At 45.9% G+C, this 18,577-nt stretch overlaps 1 protein-coding gene across 6 annotated transcripts in view; it reads right to left on the bottom strand.

Annotated features, from left to right (window-relative positions):
* Positions 1 to 18,577, bottom strand: part of STX8 (syntaxin 8) — a 107,549-nt gene extending 88,972 nt beyond the window's left edge. For all 6 annotated transcript variants that reach the window (XM_087750385.1, XM_087750388.1, XM_087750386.1 and 3 more), the window contains exons 1-6: positions 18,515 to 18,577; positions 17,970 to 18,069; positions 14,307 to 14,401; positions 12,467 to 12,577; positions 2,342 to 2,466; positions 777 to 869 (exon numbers count right to left, since the gene is read on the bottom strand). In XM_087750385.1, coding sequence (XP_087606511.1) covers positions 777 to 869; positions 2,342 to 2,466; positions 12,467 to 12,577; positions 14,307 to 14,401; positions 17,970 to 18,069; positions 18,515 to 18,531 — 541 coding nt within the window. In that variant the 5' untranslated portion in view covers positions 18,532 to 18,577. The remainder of the gene's footprint in view (positions 1 to 776; positions 870 to 2,341; positions 2,467 to 12,466; positions 12,578 to 14,306; positions 14,402 to 17,969; positions 18,070 to 18,514) is intronic.

Below are 18,577 nucleotides of genomic sequence, written 5' to 3'. Positions count from 1 at the left end.
GATAAACCATATGGCTCAAGTCTTTGTGCAAGGGAGAAAGCTGGCAGGGTTCCGCGGCTCTAATTGAACTATTACCATATTGTAAGAAATGAAAAAGTCAGAAGGGCTGGAGGATCTGCTCTCCTAGGGACAGTTTATGTCATGCGAACAATTAAGTGAGTAACAAAGCATATTTAACAGGAAAGCAATTCCACCGTTTGGATAGTGGCTCATTTTAAAGAAAAGAGGTACTCTTCTAGTTCAATATTGCACTTAATTTGATCCTACATTCAATGCCATGAAACCTTCAAAATCCAAATCATTTGTAGCAAACAATGCAACGCTTCTCCTTTAGTCGCTGGCTCAAGACGTTTCCATTTAGTTAAAAAGGAACAACACAGAATAAGAATGCTCAAGTGAAACCCAGCAACACGTAACAGCTTCCCATAAAAACCGCCATAAACTGAAAAATGCAAAAGATCGAGTACAAAATTAATTTTGTACTACGTACAAATAATCACCAATCTTTTCTTTCAAAAGACAGGCTTGATAAAAATATACCGAGTGTTATACATTGTACACGCACAACAGGGAAGGTAGTGAAACACAATAAAACAACCAGGTCATGAACAGAGAGAATCTGTAGTGATTGTTCGTACATAAACCCTTAGAGTATTGTCTTGTTACTTGGTGGGCAAAAAGCAGTGCAGTTGCATGAGGAGTGAAAAAAAAAAAAAAAAAATCACAACCTTACATAAAAATGAGGCAAAATGAGCCTCTATGAGTCTTGTTCTTACCATTCTGTTCATCCAGCTCGTTCCCAATTTCCTGCCCCATTTGCTTTTGCCGGGATATGATTGAAGAAAGAGCATCAAGTCCAGCATCTTGCTCTGCACCAGAAAGATATATAATAATACATGAAAAAATTTGCTGATGTGCCAGGCTATGTACCGTAAAAGATGCAGAAGCGAAGAAACAGATCTACTCTGTGCTTAAAGAGTTAAAATGTATTGAGAAAAATACATCAACACGACATGAAAATGAGTCCTTATGTCAACAGCACTCAAAATAATGTGAATGATGGGTAATTAATTTGTCTGCTCCGGCTGGGACATTCAGCTGAGGGTCCCCTCCCCCCCGCCCCCCCAAAAATCCAAGAATTCAACATTCAGGTGTTACTCAATCATAAATGCAGGAGATTTTCTGGCACACGCATAGAGATCCCTGATTAGCCTTTTTAAATTTTCCAAGAAACTTTTAACATGAATAAAAGACAAACAGGTGATGCAAACAGCAAAGAATTCAAATAGATTTTTAAAGCTGCAAGAGGATACAGAGCGCATGGAAGAGAGCCTGAGTCAGAGCGGGGACAGCTGAAGTTTGACGTGTTCCCATCAGCTCTGCAGACCCTCCTTTATTAAGATCCGTATCACCTCTGCTATTCCAGCTTGCAGGTACCACGCAGTCCTTAGTAAGCACCTTACCCAAAACGTGCAGCTCTCCTTGCCCCAAGTCGTCAAGAAGTAGAACAAGAAGATGCTGGAGGCTGGACTGTCAGTGGTCTGACAAACTGCAAGGCAGCGATGGTGCGCAGAGCAAGACTGCCAGCCGGCTGCGGTCTGGGAGCCAGAAATTACACAGGATGGGCAGAACGCCCTTCCCTTCAACAGGGTGAAGGTCTGGCCCCCAATACCTCTTTCAGCCTCCCCGAGGGATACCTGTGGTGTCATCAAAAACTGGAGCTTGAGGTCTCTCCTGGACCATCCAAACAGTTCCTGCCGTTCTCCTGCACTGTAGCTCTAAATGCTGTTTCACATGCGGACTGAAGCGGGCCTTATCGGGAGACTGATTTCATTTGATCACTTCCAATGCCTTAATTGCACAGAAACTACCTCATTAACCACCTGATGTCCTCAGGCTGAGGTTCTCCAACACTTCCAAAGTTAGAGACTCTTTATGGATGCCGAGGGCCAACATCTACAGACGCTTTTTAGATTAGTTAATTCTTAGCTCCTTCCAATTCAACAACACATCCAACACACCCCAGCCTGAAGCACGGCAGTAATACCACTACGCTCAGTGCAAATAATGAGATCTCCACTGCAAACCAAAACCACGAATACAGTCAAAATCAGGGATGCCCTGTAAGGTCTTTGAGAATTTGATTTAAGAAGATGCCGCCAGTTAAGAATATTGCAAGCACAATACTGCTCCTGCAAATACATAAAACAACCACCTGGAACTATTATGTTTGACCTCTCCAAATAATAAAACTTCAGCACAGGTTATTGTATTGACTTTCTAACAAGGGCTCCTCTCAGAATCCTGGCGATGCTTATAAACACCAGAAAGACTCTTGTACCTTCTATGATCCTTCGCTGCTGCTGCCTGAGATCGTCAAAGCCAAGCCCTCGGGTTTCCTCAGATTCTTCCATGAGCCACGGGTTGGTTACGCCTCGTTTGACCCCTCCCGTCATTAGGCTGGATCTGAAAATAACTTCAGTAAATAATTTTCAACACAAAACCCACTCATCGTGTCATTTGTGCTTGCAAGACCGGCTGACAGCGACAGAAGCGTATGTGTTTGTTGCACTCCATGCGATTCTCTGCAATCACAGAAGAAATCAGCCAAAAAGAATCCAACGATCTCCAATAGCAAATACATCTCGCAGGCTCCATACCACTGCCTAGAAGTGGTAAAGCAGGGAGAGAATGAATTTTGCAGTGAACTATTAGGCTACATGGTGAAATGTGTATCATACATTGTATAATATATTCATATTAAATATTGTTTGCAAGTAGAACACACAGCATTCAATGCTGCTACAAAAACAACAGGGTTACTGGGAATACACGTTATTCATGTATTTGCTATGCGATCAAAATGCAAAAACACTGAAGTACAGTCTGGAAGCTTCCAACAGTAAAAGGATCAACACATGAATACAGATGCAAATCAGACGAGACTACTCATTTTCTGCAACCTTGATCAAACCTACAAGGGAACATTTCTGCTTTTCAAAAACTGTAGATGGAAGTCACGCCGTTACTCTCGTGCATGTCCTCGCCTGGCATCAACACGAACGAGAGGCCAGGCACACACGCTCTTAAACGAAAGAGTAATCACGTTATGGGTTTTCTTTTAAAAGAATTACGACGTGAGGTTGTTCACGTTATAGACACTTCCCCACTTACAACGGAAAACAAGTTTTTCATGTCCAGGGCCCATAAATTCGAGCAGTAAAGTGAAATGCCACTTAAATATTTTTCTCAATACCAGATTTCTGGTTTCTGCCTTTCAGCTTTTCGTTGGTTTCTCCTACAAGAAAGCCATTATATGACAGACTGTGAGCCACTGGAACCCACAACTGCAACTCAGATTTGGGGTAGGAGTCATCACAAGACGGGTTCCTCAAGAGCACTACAGAAGTAAGAGGTTTCGCTTTTGGCTTTGCTTTTTGTAAACTCTGTATTTTATTCTCATTTTACCTTTGCCCTGTTCTTTCCCAAAGCACTTCCACAAACAAAACAAGAACAGAGAGTATTTTTAGGATCTCTCAAATTCTCAAAAATTTTTAATTACACTAAGACCTAAATTTTTTAAATTTTTTTCTTTTTTTTAATTGAGCCCAGGTCCCTTCTCTGTGCGATCTACTGCAACGCTGTACGGTACACACATCTGCTCAAAATCATTCTGTGCTCAAAACCCTGTATCAAAAGAAGTTAATTCTGCACAAGCATCAGTGGAGCTAGGAGGAGTTAACGCACCCTGCCGATACGGGGCTCAGCTCCCCGGAGGGAGGACTGAAGTCTTACAGCCAGGGTATCCAAGCAAAATCCAGAACTTGTGTCTAGGAGTTCCTGGAGGAATTGTGGGGAACTAGAGACATCTCCTGGCCGTGAGATGAATCAACGCTGCTGAGAAATAATTCATCTCCCCCACGTGAGGTTTGGGCCATCCATAAATTACAGGCACATACGCCCTCGTCCATGTGCAGCCCACTTCGCACTTCATATCGCATTCACAGCCAGTCAAATTGGAGAACGCTTAACTTCTTCCCATGTAAAATTTTAACATATTCTTTCAACTTCCTCTCAAGGTAATGGATTTGTCAGAACCAAACCAAAGAATTCTTTTGCTACAGGACTAAAAAGCGCCTATTGTAAATCACATCATCTCCCTTAACCACCCTGCCGACGCTGGAACACCACTCCAGAGCAGAACGACCAGCCGCCGACCAGCTGGGGCAACCTCCAGGGCAACCTCCAGGGCAACCTCCAGGGCAACCTCGGAAAGAGAGGGGCTGGGATTCTTCTGTATTCCCGTCCTTTGCACCTCCATTAAAACTTACATGTATTTATCGAGGCAGGGAATCAGGCTTGATGAGACAAAGACGCACGCACCTGAAATACAGTTTTACACATTACCGACTTCCGTCATTGCTTTGGGCAATTAAACACACTCTTGTATTTTCTAGCCTCACAGCCACTCTACCACTTTCACAAACCTAACCACAATGGAAGCGCCAGGCTTCTGAAGATGCACAGATCATTACAGTTCACCCCGTTCAGCAGTTCAATTAGCAAGCACACAAAACCTAGGGTTAACGATATTCTGACAAAATTGCTTAAATAAAGCAAACGGGACATAAGGCGCTCTGCTTGCTGAAAAGAGCACAACTATTTCTGCCTGTTAAAATAAAAAAGCCAAGGCAAGCAAATTTGAAATAATTTGCACCGCTCGCTCTCTCCCTCCCCCCTAATAATCTGCCCTATTCTGTAGGTTGGGTCATGACAACTGGCCTGCTCGTTACAATAATCTTTTTGACATGTTTGGTAACTACCTTCCCACACAACACCACATAACTTCCTACTTCCTCTGATCTTACCATGTTTCGCTTTGGTGGTGTGAAGATTAAAGCTTATCCAATTAGCCACCCACTGCCTCCGCCAAGTTAATCACGTAAATCTTTGAAACCGTCACAGAGCAGTGGAGTGTGCGGATAGCTTTTGATTATAGGAGCAGATTTAACTAATTACGAGGCTTAGCAATGCACCCAAGTATAAAAGATGATGGGGTTTAAAATCAGGGAGCTATGTCACTGCTTAACAAGGGAGGGCTTATCTTCCAGAAGGCATTGTTTCACCGATAATTCTTATAAAACTTCCCAAGTAACTTAGATTAGTCAACCAGCACTTACTTTAGACCAAGGCCACACATCACGGCTTACGGCTTTAGAAGACTGATCAGCAAGACTGAATTTTAAACAAAACCTGGGTCATATGACAATTGGTTGGATGATCACTTGAACATTCCCTTAACGATACAGTTGTACGGTGGGGCTCTTTGAAGTGCCCAGAGCACCTCAGCTTGGCTTCGCAGGTCAATCGCCAAGGCAGTGGCGAAGAAGCGGGGGTATTCTCTCACTTACAATCTAATTGCTCCCACCGGCAGGCTGTGTGTTTTAGGAAGCCCCAAGCTAGTAAATAAAACAAGTATAATTTTAACATACAAAACAAAAGCTCTCTCCCCCTCCAAAAAAACCCAGGGGAAGCTACATGAGCACAAGCACTTCCAAATCCCTGCCAGGTACCTTCCCAGGCAGAGACTTCCCCACAAGAACCGCTCCGGACGGGAAGCCTACAGAAGGGGCAGGATTCCCCGCAGCTGGCAGAGGACCCACCGGCTCCACCAGCACAAGAACCAAGAGCAGCCTATCTCATCTTCAAGGAAATGCCGTGTTGCTTTTGACACCACTTCCCTGCAGTTCGGTTAACTGGTCCCACTGGTTTCCACGACTGGAAGCCGCACCAGCCAGCTGCCGCATGGGATGCCGGACGGTCGATTTGCAGAACGCGGCTATTTTGCGGCACCACCAGGATCACTAACTCCTGCCCGCGATGTAGGCACGGCAGCTTCGCACCGCGGAACAAGCGGCTCCCAGCCACCTCGCACTCGTACGGTACAGCAGGTGCCCACGGAGCAACAGCACAAAGCAAGCAACAAGCTGGAAGGGTGTTGCACAGTTGTACGGGCTCACTCATCTTGGAATAACACACCCGCTCCAAACGCCGAGTGTCTGGATGGTGGTGCTGTGGCAAGAAACTACGCAGAGGAGATACCCCTACACCAGGGTAAGCGTCCCCAGGGAAGCTACCCTTATAACAACATTTACACTCACATTTTATGTCACAGCAGTCTCACTTTCCTCTATGAACCCTCAAAATATACACCCCGATAAACATTTCCATCAGAGATTAATCTTGCTGTCAAATATTATCGTCTTCTTTCTACAGCATCCCTTACTTTCTATGCAAGATTGGACATAGCACAATAGTAAATATATTATAAACCATCTTATACCGTCCTCATCGAAACAGTCTTGCCTCTACAGCTCACTTGCACTCCTCAGGAATGAGAGAATTCTTTCTAGAAAGGAGAATTCTTTCTGCATCTTGTATAATTACACCCAGGGAAAAGGTGAAGGGAGAAATCTACTCCTGTGAGACTATTTGTCCTGTTCACAAAACGCTCAACAACTCCATCACCTGCAACCCGCGTCTCTGCGCCCGCGGCGATGGACCCCCCCTCGGTGCCGTTCAGAGGGCTGCTGTCGCGACAAGACGCAGCTCCAAGCTCGCGCCTGAACCTTCGCTCCCCGCGCGGTGGCTGAGGTCTGCCTGGCCACGAGCAACAGGAACGCGAGCCTCCAGGCAGGTCTCAGCTTGGCATTTGCTCTCCCTACAGCCCCAGCACGCCCGTGCCAGAAGCAGCCAGGGACGCTGCTGGTACAGAAACAACCTTGGGCAGGAAACTTCTGGTAGTTTTGAGCAAACTTAGAAGGCAAAACATAAAGCATGGAGCTCAGCCTTGAAAGCTGCCCTCCTACTGGCATTTTTTCCTGAGGCTAATGAGCGATAAGCTTTAATAACAGGCATGCAGGCACAACCTGAAGCACGATGCCTAAAATTACAGGGTTTGACTTACTTTTCTCAGTTGTGTTTAAATATCTGTTCTTTGTTATTCCTTATAAATACAAGTATATGCAGTTTTCTCATAACCACAGTCCTGACTTCAGCGAGGTCCTCAAGGAACCTCTGGCATGCTCTGAAGGAAGGGACATGCAAACTGTCCCTTGAACACAGACTAAACCAAGGAGACTTCACTATTGTACTGGAATCGTCCTTAAATTTGGGGTGGGCACAAGAACTCCCTGTTTTTACCAGGCGCTGTACCTGCTGCTTGCCTGAGGACACACTCACGGCTGCACACGCGGTAACCTACAGAGTGCTTCCAGGCGACGAGCGGTACGACGGGAGGTGACCCGGGTACAGAGCCACGGCTTAGTGGACGAGGAGGGTGTTGAGACAATGACAACCACGTTGGGTCGTGACTACATGGCCAAAGACACATTAATCCTGGAAAATCCTGCCCCAGGCCCTGGATTTGGTCTTATGACTCAAGCCTCAGGCGTTCGCGAGCACGGGTTTCTGGATGGACACCTCTTCCTCCACCCTGTCCATCGATCTCCTAGACACAAGGATAATCGCATCCGACGTTGGAACGCCGTAGCTGCAGCTGGGAGGGCTTCCAACAGTCACTGGCAGGGAGGAAGGACAGCAGGAAGGAGTTTTAAAGGCACCTAATCAACTGTTTTTAATCTTATTTTCCAAAGAGCATTTACTCCTCCATAAACACCAGCCAGATTCACCAAAGCATTTAAGCACCTAATGGCTCGTTGATGGAAGTAGGACACTCGATGCCTATTTGGCATTAGGCAAATGTTTGGAATAAGCCCTAAATGCCCTACATCTGACAGAAAAGTATTTAAGCAGAAAAAATGGTAACCCACATTAAAAAAAAAAAAGCTGGACTCTTTAAAAATTATCTAGGGTAGCTTTTACTTAAGGTGTTTTTGTGTCCCACAGCTATCAAAAGTTTTCTATATTTTTGAGAAATTCAAAGAGAAACCAAGAAAGGCACGTTGAAGTACACACAATGTATTTATTCACTGGTGATCGACACATACTTCTACATACTGACTACCTGGTCAGGCAGGAGGAGGAATATTCTTGATTCCTTTGCCTCCACAAATGTTTAAAGACTCACAAAATTCTGATATTGTGATTTCCAGAAAGTCAACATTTCTAGTTGCTTTGTTCACTTCTCACTTTCAAATAGCGTGAAACCGCGGGGATTTCTACTCCATTAAAGTCTGTTAGAACACCCTGCACAGATCTCTCTCCAAGGCGAAAAGAGGGGAGAAGATACTGAAATCGCCTATTGAAAACCAATTAAAGAAAATTTAACTGACCCTGCTCAAGCGGAGTCACGTAAACAGCGCAACCTTCCCCCTGGAAAATTCCAGTTGCATCTTAATTAAGGCCGACAATGCCGGAAGGTAAACTCATGCTATATCGGAGTAATGTAGTGTCCTGCCCTGTGTTCTGGCCCAAGTTGTCAGTTAGGATAAATACCAAGAGCATTAAGGCCACTGTACTTCACAACCAGAAATAGCTTTACAGCAGTTTTCAAAGGATGTAAAACTCACTGAATGGTGACCAAATATAAACGAAGATTAATTCTAGTAAAACCTTCACAGTTATAGGCCATGGGGACAATAAATATGTGATCAGTGGTGCAAGAAGGTTAATGAAAGGAATGACTGCTGGAAAGAAAAAGACTTCTGAAAATGTGTGCTGTCACATCAGGGATGGATTAGATACAGAAAACCAATACAAAACCAGAGAAAAGTGTCACTGCTAGAACTTAATCAAACAACATGTGCTGATTTTTCTAATGCAGTGGGAAAAGCTGACTTTCAGGCTTCAGGCACGCTGAAGAGCGGCCTTTGCCACCTACTGAAATCCAAAGCAGGCTGTTCCAGAAGCCTGCAACAATTTTAGAGAAACCCAGTGCTGTAAATAACAGCTTAACCCTCCCAGAAGCTGTCGTCTTCTGTGCCTACGAGCAGTATGGCAGGCAGGGGAGACGAGCTCCTTCCCTGCTGACCCACATGCGGGCCAGGCTCCGGCAAGAGAGAACGGTTTGACTCATTGGCACGAGATTCAGGCCCCGGCTACGTCTCTGCCCACATCACTGAAAACAAGACCTACAAGAGAGAATATGGAAGGGGTGTGAATTCACCAGGCAGGGAATAGTTGGCATAGTTTTATCCATTTTTAATTAAAGAAGTTAAAAGAGAACTATAAAACTTCAAGCCTTGCAACACTAGCAAATAAATACTGTCTCTGATGTTATCTTGTGCTGGAAAATACTGGTCGCCCTGATCATTTCTAACGGAGCTTGAAATTACCATGGGATTTCAGTATTTTCCTCCCATCTGCCTCGACACCTTCACGCCAGCTCTAGGTTGAATCCTCGCCCTCTGCTCCACGGCAGAAACGTGCCCGCGCTGCCCCGCCGCGGCGGGGACGGCCACGCTTCAGGAGGTCACGTCAGCTCTTGGGCTGCTCCGAGCGGGCGACACACAGGAGCCTTCTCACACCGCCAGTCCCTGCAGACGTTTTGCCTTCTTGCTATTTTACATGTTTCAGTTGACTCGGCGATAGATGTAGAAGCCAGCAGCAGTGCATCAGCTGCATTTGCACTGCGCTCCGGAGAATGCCAAACCTAGAACAATTTCACGGATTCGATCAAAGTCTACAGCTTTACCACCCGCAGCAACTGTTGCATTGACAACGTCTGGTTACGCAAAGATGACAAACCATGAAGCGAACCACGTGCTTTGGCTGTACCAAACACCGCACCGGAGAACAAAAGCAAGCAGAAACCAACCTCTACACCATGAGCAGACCCTCACAACACATGAATACAGGAGACTATCAGTTAAACTTTGAGTATCTCTTATACCTGCTCCAAGACACACAAAGTAAACAAGCTAGGAAAAAAAAAAAAAAAAAAAAAAAATCTTATTTTCAACAGTTATGGTAGGACACAATGCTCGCATTGGCACCCAATTTTTTACTATACAATAGCTTCGAAACTGTCTCTGCCTTTTTCAAGAGCGGAGTGCTGAAAAGGGACTGGTTCTCAAAGAACATCAGTAAAAAGGCTCACAAATTTCTCCAAAAGTGTGAGGAGTTAAACGTGTAAGAAGGTTTGTTCTAAGAGTGAGGGCTGACATATTGCAGAAAGGTGAGAAACTCTCTCGGGAGGACTCTAACGCTCTCCCTCCCACAAGTAACCTTACATGTGCAGGTATAAAATGCAATGCTGTGTATTTGCTACAGAAAAGGTCCAGGGAATGTAGTGCATTAGAAAATGCCTGCCACTTAGAAACACAAGCTAAAAATTTTAAAAATATGTATTTCTATCGCATGTCCATATTGGAGAAGCACAGTTGCGCTCCTCAGAGGCAGACGTCACTGCACCGCGGGTCAGCAGAGGTGAGGGAGCTCTGCTCGGCCACGGCGTGCGACCCAGGCCACACAGGCAGCGTGTGCAGGGCTCGCGGCCCCGTGCGTGACCCACAGCCGGCCTAACAAGTCTGTGCCCGCTGCATTCAGGCTTCCCGCTCATCAACAACACAGGTGCCTGGGCCCAGCGGCTGTGATTTGGATAAAACTCCTGAGAATGTATGTACACTTTTTTAAAACTATGAGGCTTTAAAACAAAGTTTTACCAATTACAGTCTACACTCGAGAGTAATTTCACTGACCATGGAAACAGAGCACGCTCTGCAAACTCAAGAGTCTGCAGCTCCGTTTCTCTTCTGCGCCATTTTGCAGGAGAGAAGATTACCGGAATCTGCAAAGGAAAAATTAGGGAGAGCAAATGCAATTACCTGCGCTGGAATTTAGCCAAAATGGTAACTCTCACACAGAGCAGTATTTAGTGAGGGGGTCAGGAGACAGGTAAGTCACACTCTTTGATAGTGGGGCTTTTCATTCTTCGCATGAATGTTGGCTCAGGGCTAATAGAGATCAAAGCATATCACCCCGTGAATCATGAGGATGCTTCTGAAGCTGTCCCTCAACACACGCCACTTCAATTCTGACACATCACCGCCCTGATCCTGTGCTAAGGTGGTAGACCTACTGCCCATGTGCTTGCAGAGGAGGAGGAAATGGCAGCTCCATTTTGCTGTCTGTAGCCTGGCTACCAGCTTAGGAACAAGGCTTATTTATTGCTACCCCTTTTCTCCTCTCTCTTCTCCAGCAATGCATTCATTGGGCAGTTTAACACATTGAAAGAAAAATGAGTCTCAAAGAAAAATCGGCTTTTACAACACAGATGAAGAGGCAGAAGAGACAGAGCCTCGTTAGCAGAGCCTTTAGACCATCTGTAGCACATGTAGAGCTCCAGGCTGAACCCAGGATACTCCCTCTCAACCGGCGGGGATGTCACTGAAAACACAGGGGGGAAGAGGAGGAAGGAGAAAAGGGAGGGTGCGTTATGCTATTTGAACTGGGAAAGGGAAGGGTAACAAATTCACAGGAATCTCTCAATTCTGCTGCTCAGCAAGCATTTTTCATTCAGTATTTTAGTGAGATGTAAAAGCTCCTGGATGTGAAGTAGCTGCAAGGAGCTCCTCAGCAAGCCACGCGCATGCTCATGCAGGAACTGAAGCTACCAAAAACTCTGGAGTACAGCCAAGCGGAGCAAATACTCCCAAGTGGAATTCCATAGGCAAAAGCTGGTGCTGACCTAACTAGAAACAGATAAAATCCAAAAGGCCATTAACAAAGCATTAGAAACAGCCCATCCTTCCTTATTCCACTGCACGCTGAGTTTGCAGGACTGCAACATCTGCAGTAAAAGATGTCTTTTTATACAACTAGGCACCAAGTCTGTGCCTAACACGGTTTGTATGTTATGGACACAGCACCTGTGTGACTCCCACCAAACCCAACTTATGCACTGCTAATAATTTATTCACTCAGGCAATAGGCCTGAAAGTCACATTTCAAGAAAAGGCCCTGCCTTTCTCCCGGATCAGAGACCACCAGGGATGGATTCTTTCTAAGAACACATTAGAGATGACAAATACAACTCCTTCCACTACAAAGGGAAGAACCACCTAAGGAGAGCACAACTTGCAGGCTATTAACGGTAATTATTTTTCCCAGCTGTGAAGGACATAACAAAATTGAAATTAAAATTTGAAGGCCCCCACGGCCTGCTGCACAATACGATCACTGGGCACCATTTGAAGCTTAAGCCTCATCCCGACAGTTTTGTTTCGAACAATTCGCGGAGTACGGCGGCACCCATCAGTCCAACGCAGTGATCGACTCTGCTAGATCGCTTACTCAGCACGACCTCTTCCGAGCAACTCTCCAGGCCCTCATGCTCCCCAGCTTTGCAGACGTACATGATACTGTCACCAAAAAACCATGATTTCTAAGCAAATGAAACTGCAGTTTGCTACACGTAAATGAGTTCAATGGATGCATTTAACGTTATCTTCAGACATACTCAAAGCACAAATCACATTGCTCATTTGAGGTGGCAATGCCATACCTTATCACGTCGGGTTCTGGGCCTTCATTCTTATACGATGCCTGAAGTTGCTTCTGTCGTGTGAGAAGGTCGTCCACCAAATTCTGCCTCCTGTCTCCCTCCAGCTGCGTGCTGATGATACTTGGTTAAGGACGAAACTTAAAAACACTGAAAAACTTTAATTTTATTATATAAAATTCTTAAAATAAATATTTATTCTCAAAATAAATCAGACCTCCTGATCATCAAAATTAACTAGAGTAACCTGTAACTCAAGAAAAGGCTGTAACGTCTAAGAGAAGGATAGGTCACACATTTCTGAATGAAATCTGCTGTTACTCTAAATGTGTTTGTTAAGTTTACATATCGCAAAGAAAAGTTTTATACAGTGACCACAGAGTGATCTTCAGGTCATCATCTCAAAGTAATAAGAGAACCGGAAGGCTATTTCCTGCCAAATTAGCATAAGTATTAAGAATAGCATTTCCCCCTCCAAAATCCAGAATAGTTCTTCTTTCATTTATTACTAAGTCCTACGCAGCTGATCTCTTCCAGAACACTGACAGCGTATAACAGGACCGCAGGAGTTAAGCTCAGGAAAGGATGAGTCTTCTTAAAAGAGCTCCAACTTATACTGTTATGATATAAACAGGGCAGGTTCAAAGAGAATAGAGCTTTTAAAATCAGCAGGGTACTTCATATCTTATATCACTGGAGGCTCGTAACACAGACCAGGTGAGTAGCTCCCAGCCAAGTGATCAGGGAACAACCACAAATTTACTTTGAGCATCTGTTTCCATTTGCAATTCATCAGCAGAACACCCCAACAGATGCTCACGCAGCAGAAAAACAATACATGCAGTATCTCTGAAAGACAAGATGCCCTGAAGTGCTGCAGCTTCGACAGAGGACGTGTTTGCTTTTTTTAATTCATCTTAGTGACATTTTGAAGGACTACTAACCCTCTTCCAAGCACTCTTCAGTAGAGTATGCAATAGCTGAACTGATTTGTCTATGTTTTCTGCCACAGCAGTAGCATTCGTCTGCTCTCAAGCACTGACTGGACAGGAAAGTTGACTCCTGGCCGTCAGCACAGCACTCAGGGGGCCCGTGCTTAGAAGGGATTTCTGCTATAGTAAGCCTGAAATTAAATATTCGTTCATTAAATCAGATTGCTGCTGGATGTCTTCAGGGAGACAGACGTACTTTGACTCCTTAAGCCTGACTATCCCAGCATATGGAAAGAGCAGCAAATCCAAGCCAGGCCACAGGGTAATGCTCCTAGAAGAAAACCTGTGGTTTCTTCCTATGGCATATTTTAAAGCATTTGGGCATCATTCTGAAGATGCAGTTCTATTGCTCCTTCAGTCAGCCCAAGTCGGGGCTGCCACATCCCTGCCCACACCCCGAACAAGGCTTCCTCCTTCCCTTTTGCACACGCTGGCACTCCTGCAGCCAGCGACTGAGCCAAGAGAAAATAACAGATTAGCGAGTTTTCTGCTAGAGGAGCGACCTTAGCTCATAACCAGCCACTCCACCAGCAGCGTCGGCACAGCGCACAGACGAGGCGATGGCAGCTCTGAGATTATTCAGACCATCTTGTTAAGCTTCTCTCTGATGCAAACATAACCAAGGCCAGCCTCATGCCCACTGCACCGGAGATGCCCGGGCTCCCAACTCTTCCTGCACTACAGCTGCAATGAAAATATTAAACAGCAGCAGGAACAAAGTTCTAGTGACAAAGTCGTCTAAAAATGGAAGGAGGGAAAAACCCTAACTGCGTGGCAGAGCAATTATAGCACATTTTTCCACTCTCTCCCACAATACAGAAAGGTCAGCGAGTTGATGATTACACAGATGCATTTGGCGTGTTGATACGGCCCGAAGCAGTAAGTCCTTCAGCTGATCGATCTTCTCTCTGAGATTCTGCAACGACGATCTGATAACCACATTGAGCTGAAGGGGAAAAAAAGAAGGTGTTTTTTTTTCAGTCTGAGTTATAGTTGCGTAAAATTTAATACTACTACATGCAGGTGACAATATATTTAGCTTCAGCTATACTGGTGTGAAGGACTCTGTTCTGAACCAAGGCGGCCTGCCCCAGAGCCGCAAAGGGAACGATACAGTTAACCGGTTTGGAATGCTTACAAAATAATGAGATAAATAACACGAGTTTCGCAAACACAATTCTAACGCATTAATGCTGTTTAATACGGAGAACTTTCTTTCAAGTCTTTATAAACACACTCCTTTATATGGGCAAAACATTTCAGCACATTTTAATATTTTCCAGTTCATTTTCCAGTTCTTTCCTCTGATCTTTAATACAACTACAGGCGCCAGCTGCTTCTGCCACCAGGTTTCTTTCCCAGCTCGTAGGATTAGAGGGAAGGCTGCTACAGGTTCAGACATTCCCTCCACTGAATTCCCCCAGACTTCAAACTAAAGATCCCAGAGAAATTCAGATTTCCTCCATTTCCCCTCTCAGCAGCACCTCTGACTCCCGACCCTTTCCCACAACCGACCTGCCCCAGATTCAGACGCGTCTGTTCTTACTAAAAATGTAGTTAATTTGTTCGCATTCTTCCCTGCTGCAAGCAAGCCCGAGGTTTGCGGGAATCCTCCTCTCTCCCCACCCCTTCCCAAGTTAGGCTGACATTCTCCTCTGGGCTTTTCCTCCTTAAATGTTATTTCTTTTCATTCCAGTGATGTAGAACACACTAGGAAAAAACGCTGTAACTGCAATTAACTGTGCAAGTCATCCTAATTAAGACTTTATGTGCTTCTTGTTTACAAGATATTAGCCCCGCTGTGGGTTACAATGGTTAGCAACCTCAGATGCTCTGTGTGATGAGCTAGTAACAGAGGAGGAAGATTTGCTTTGACTCCAATTCCTGCGTTCTTGAAGACACGGAGGCAGCAGCCAGACACCAACATCTCACTGACTGATCGCTGGGCTGCCTAGAGCTAAACTGCACTCGGTGTCTGCAGAGGGATGGAGCAGGAGTTCCCCCAAAAAACCCCACCTGGTAGCCCCAGAAGTTTAAATCTCTCCGACTCAGCGAGACTTGTTCTCAAACACTACCAAATATGAGGACAGAGAGCAGATGCAACCACACTGAGGCAGTCTTGAGAGTACGGAGCTGAGCAAAGAGCTGCAAAATCCACCTTCAGACCCAAAGCCGCCGAACACTGAGGCAACGTTTCCAAAGCCAGGACAGGGTATAAATGCTTTTAGGAAAGTTCAAGCCGCTGCATAGCCTCTAGCTCTGCAATTAGGTAATAAAAGGTCTTTTCATTTCACGTGTCCATTTCCCGCACTTGTGCCCAGGTGGAGAACGCTGCATTTCATCGGCCCCGAACAGCAGAGTAACGCAGAGGTATACACGTCCAAGTCATCTAACGTACATACTCCCTCTGCTCCTCTGGCCAGAAACTGCAGCGCTATCACAAAAGATTTCACTTCCATTAAAGAAAAAAAGTAAAAAAGAAACCAGTGGAAGTTTGAAGATCAGCTCAATAGAGCAGAGTTCACAGATGGTAAGTGCTGGCTTGAAATCTTTCCCTACAGGGCTTTTTTTTTTTTTCCATTTTAAATTTTATGCTCTATTTTTTACTCAGCAATAAGCAATAAGTTTTTTTTAGCCACGCTAATGGCAAAATACTATAAAAATAAAAACTTGTTTACATTCTCCCTACCCGGGAAATATTGTACAAAGACTTTTTCTCCGCTAAAACATTCAGGAGTCATAGAATATATGACTGCTCGGCCGTGGATTTCTCAACATGCATTTCTGTTATGAAAACAACTCTCTCATTGTTGGAAACTTGTTTATAGTAGAATCAAACACTGCCAAATATTCCTCTTTAACTGTTAATGGATTAAAGGGAAATTGCGCTTGGAAAACACAGGGCATGGAACAAATGATTTTATGAAGAAATAAGTCAACTGTGTAATGTTTCCATAAAACACAGCCTCGGAGAGTCACGGTACAAGAAGGGCTCCAAACAACACTAACACAACCCTTTGTTGGGGTTTTTTGGAACACATCACAGATTGCCATGATGCAAATAGAGAACTTTGTCCTCTATAAATACAGATGGATTAAGCAGCAATCTTTTTATTAGTCTTCTATTGCTTGAGTGTATATCTGCACAATTTCTGATACTTTATTGCCCTGAAAGCAGGGAGTGTAAGCACTACCTCTAAACGCTCCTCTCAATTCTACAGCTAGAGAAAATATTTCTCTCAAATCCCACTTATTTGGGCTTTCTGAAACCTCTTTTCAATTCATACCAAATTTGAGTCATTCATTAAAAAGCACTGATTACTGTACAAAGCCTACACAGTTTTCTTCAACATTTCTTCAAAGGAAACATTTCAAAAATGACATTTTATTGTAAAAGCTACCAGCAAAGAGGCTGGCAAAGAAGATTCAGTGATCACGCATCGCATCACAACCCTGCTATAGAGAGGGGCAGAGCCTACAAAATACATCAGTGGGGTTTTAATTATGCAAGTTATTATACAAGACTAACTCAAGGGCTTGCACACATTTTCATCTTAACGCAGCCAAGGGAGAAGTTAATGGCACGATCCTTGGGGCGTGCGATCAGGCAGGCTCCTCCGCTTCTCGAGGAAAGGACGAGGCTTTTAGCCCTAAAGAAAGCAGCCTCCTGAGAATCTTTTTATTTTATTTTATTTTTTAAACAGGAAGTGTGAAAAGGCAGAGAACATCATATTCCTGGGTAAGCTCCAACTTCTGCTTCTCATTCATATTTAACTCTGCTCTTATAGTTTGTTAGAAACGTAGCGAAAAAAAGCCGCAAAAATTCATATTTCATCTGATCTACAGCCACTACAGAAAGGAAGCAAGCCAGCCTTGCGAGGAAAAAATACCTATTCAATATTTACACAGAACGGAGTACGCAGAAGCTGCCGTGCATCCCAACATCTTTTCGGTTCAGGATCTCTGACAACAGTTCTGGTCCCAGCTGCGACAGCCCTGGGCAGCCAGCAGCGTGTGCCCAACGCTCCCGCAAGCCTCTCCTGTTCTCTTTTTGTAAAACCAGCATTAGTGCATGCATAAAAGATTCATTACTGTTAAATCCAAGATTATTTTTGTGACACTGAAAAGGTGCTGTTAATTTAGAAACCGTATTCTTGTTTTCTTTATGGCTATCTTCAAAAACACACCATTAATATTAGGTTCCTGCCATTAAACACAACTTTCAACCCACAGATTGCCAGCTGGCACCAGCGATGGCCTGGCACGGCCCGGCCCCTGGGCAAAGGCACCCCGTCCCCTCAGCGCACCCGGCCACACCGCTTGGCCGACCGCCGTCCCCGGCAGCACCCACATCCCTCTGCAGCCGGCAAGGGAGGAAATCCAGCACTGACAGCTTCCTGGACACAGCTGGCTCCTGCAGATTTAATGCTTAACCAGTATGTAGAACGGCTAAAAGCAAAACCTAGCTAAAAATAGCCACGCTCACAACCCCGGCGCCGTCGGCAGCAGAGTACCTTGGCCGAACTCTCCCCGCTCCTTTGGTACCGGTTACGCTCCTGGATTTTCTCAGCGATCTCCTGGGCGATCTGGCAAGCGGCATCGTACAGCGAGAGCCTGCCGAGGGGAGAGGAGCGGCTGAGTCCCCGCCACCCGCCCCGGGCCCTCGCCCTCCCGGCCCTGGCTGTGGTGCTCTGGCCTGGCTCGGCGGGGAGGCCGCCTGTGCTTCACCCCAGCGTGCGGCAGAGCCAGCGGCACATCACCACCCGCTCTGTAGATTCACCCAAAAGGAGACTTCTGGGGAAAAAAGGACTCTGTAGGGAAAGGGTACCCCCCCACACCCCCCCCCAGGGCGCAGAGCCGGCCCTGGCCGCGCCGCTGGGCCGCCGGGGCCTCCACAGCCGCCCGCGGGCCCGCAGGCTGCCGGGCACGGGGGGCTCGGGGGCGGCCCAGCACCCCGAGGCCGGGCCCGGGGGCCGCGGGCGGGGGCGGGAGGGCGGCGGCGGCGGCGGCGGCGGCGCCCGGCCCGGGGGAGGCGCGAAGGGCCCGGCCCGGCGCTCACCAGGGGTCCGGAGCCATCGCCGCCGCCGCCGCCGCCGCCGCCCGGAAGAGCCCCGCGCTTCCG

The sequence above is a fragment of the Nipponia nippon genome, unplaced genomic scaffold, assembly GCF_047370975.1.
Source record: "Nipponia nippon isolate SJK-2023a ecotype South Korea unplaced genomic scaffold, ASM4737097v1 scaffold_14, whole genome shotgun sequence".
Classification (NCBI taxonomy): Eukaryota; Metazoa; Chordata; class Aves; order Pelecaniformes; family Threskiornithidae; genus Nipponia; species Nipponia nippon.
This window is presented reverse-complemented; position numbering and strand designations above follow the sequence as displayed.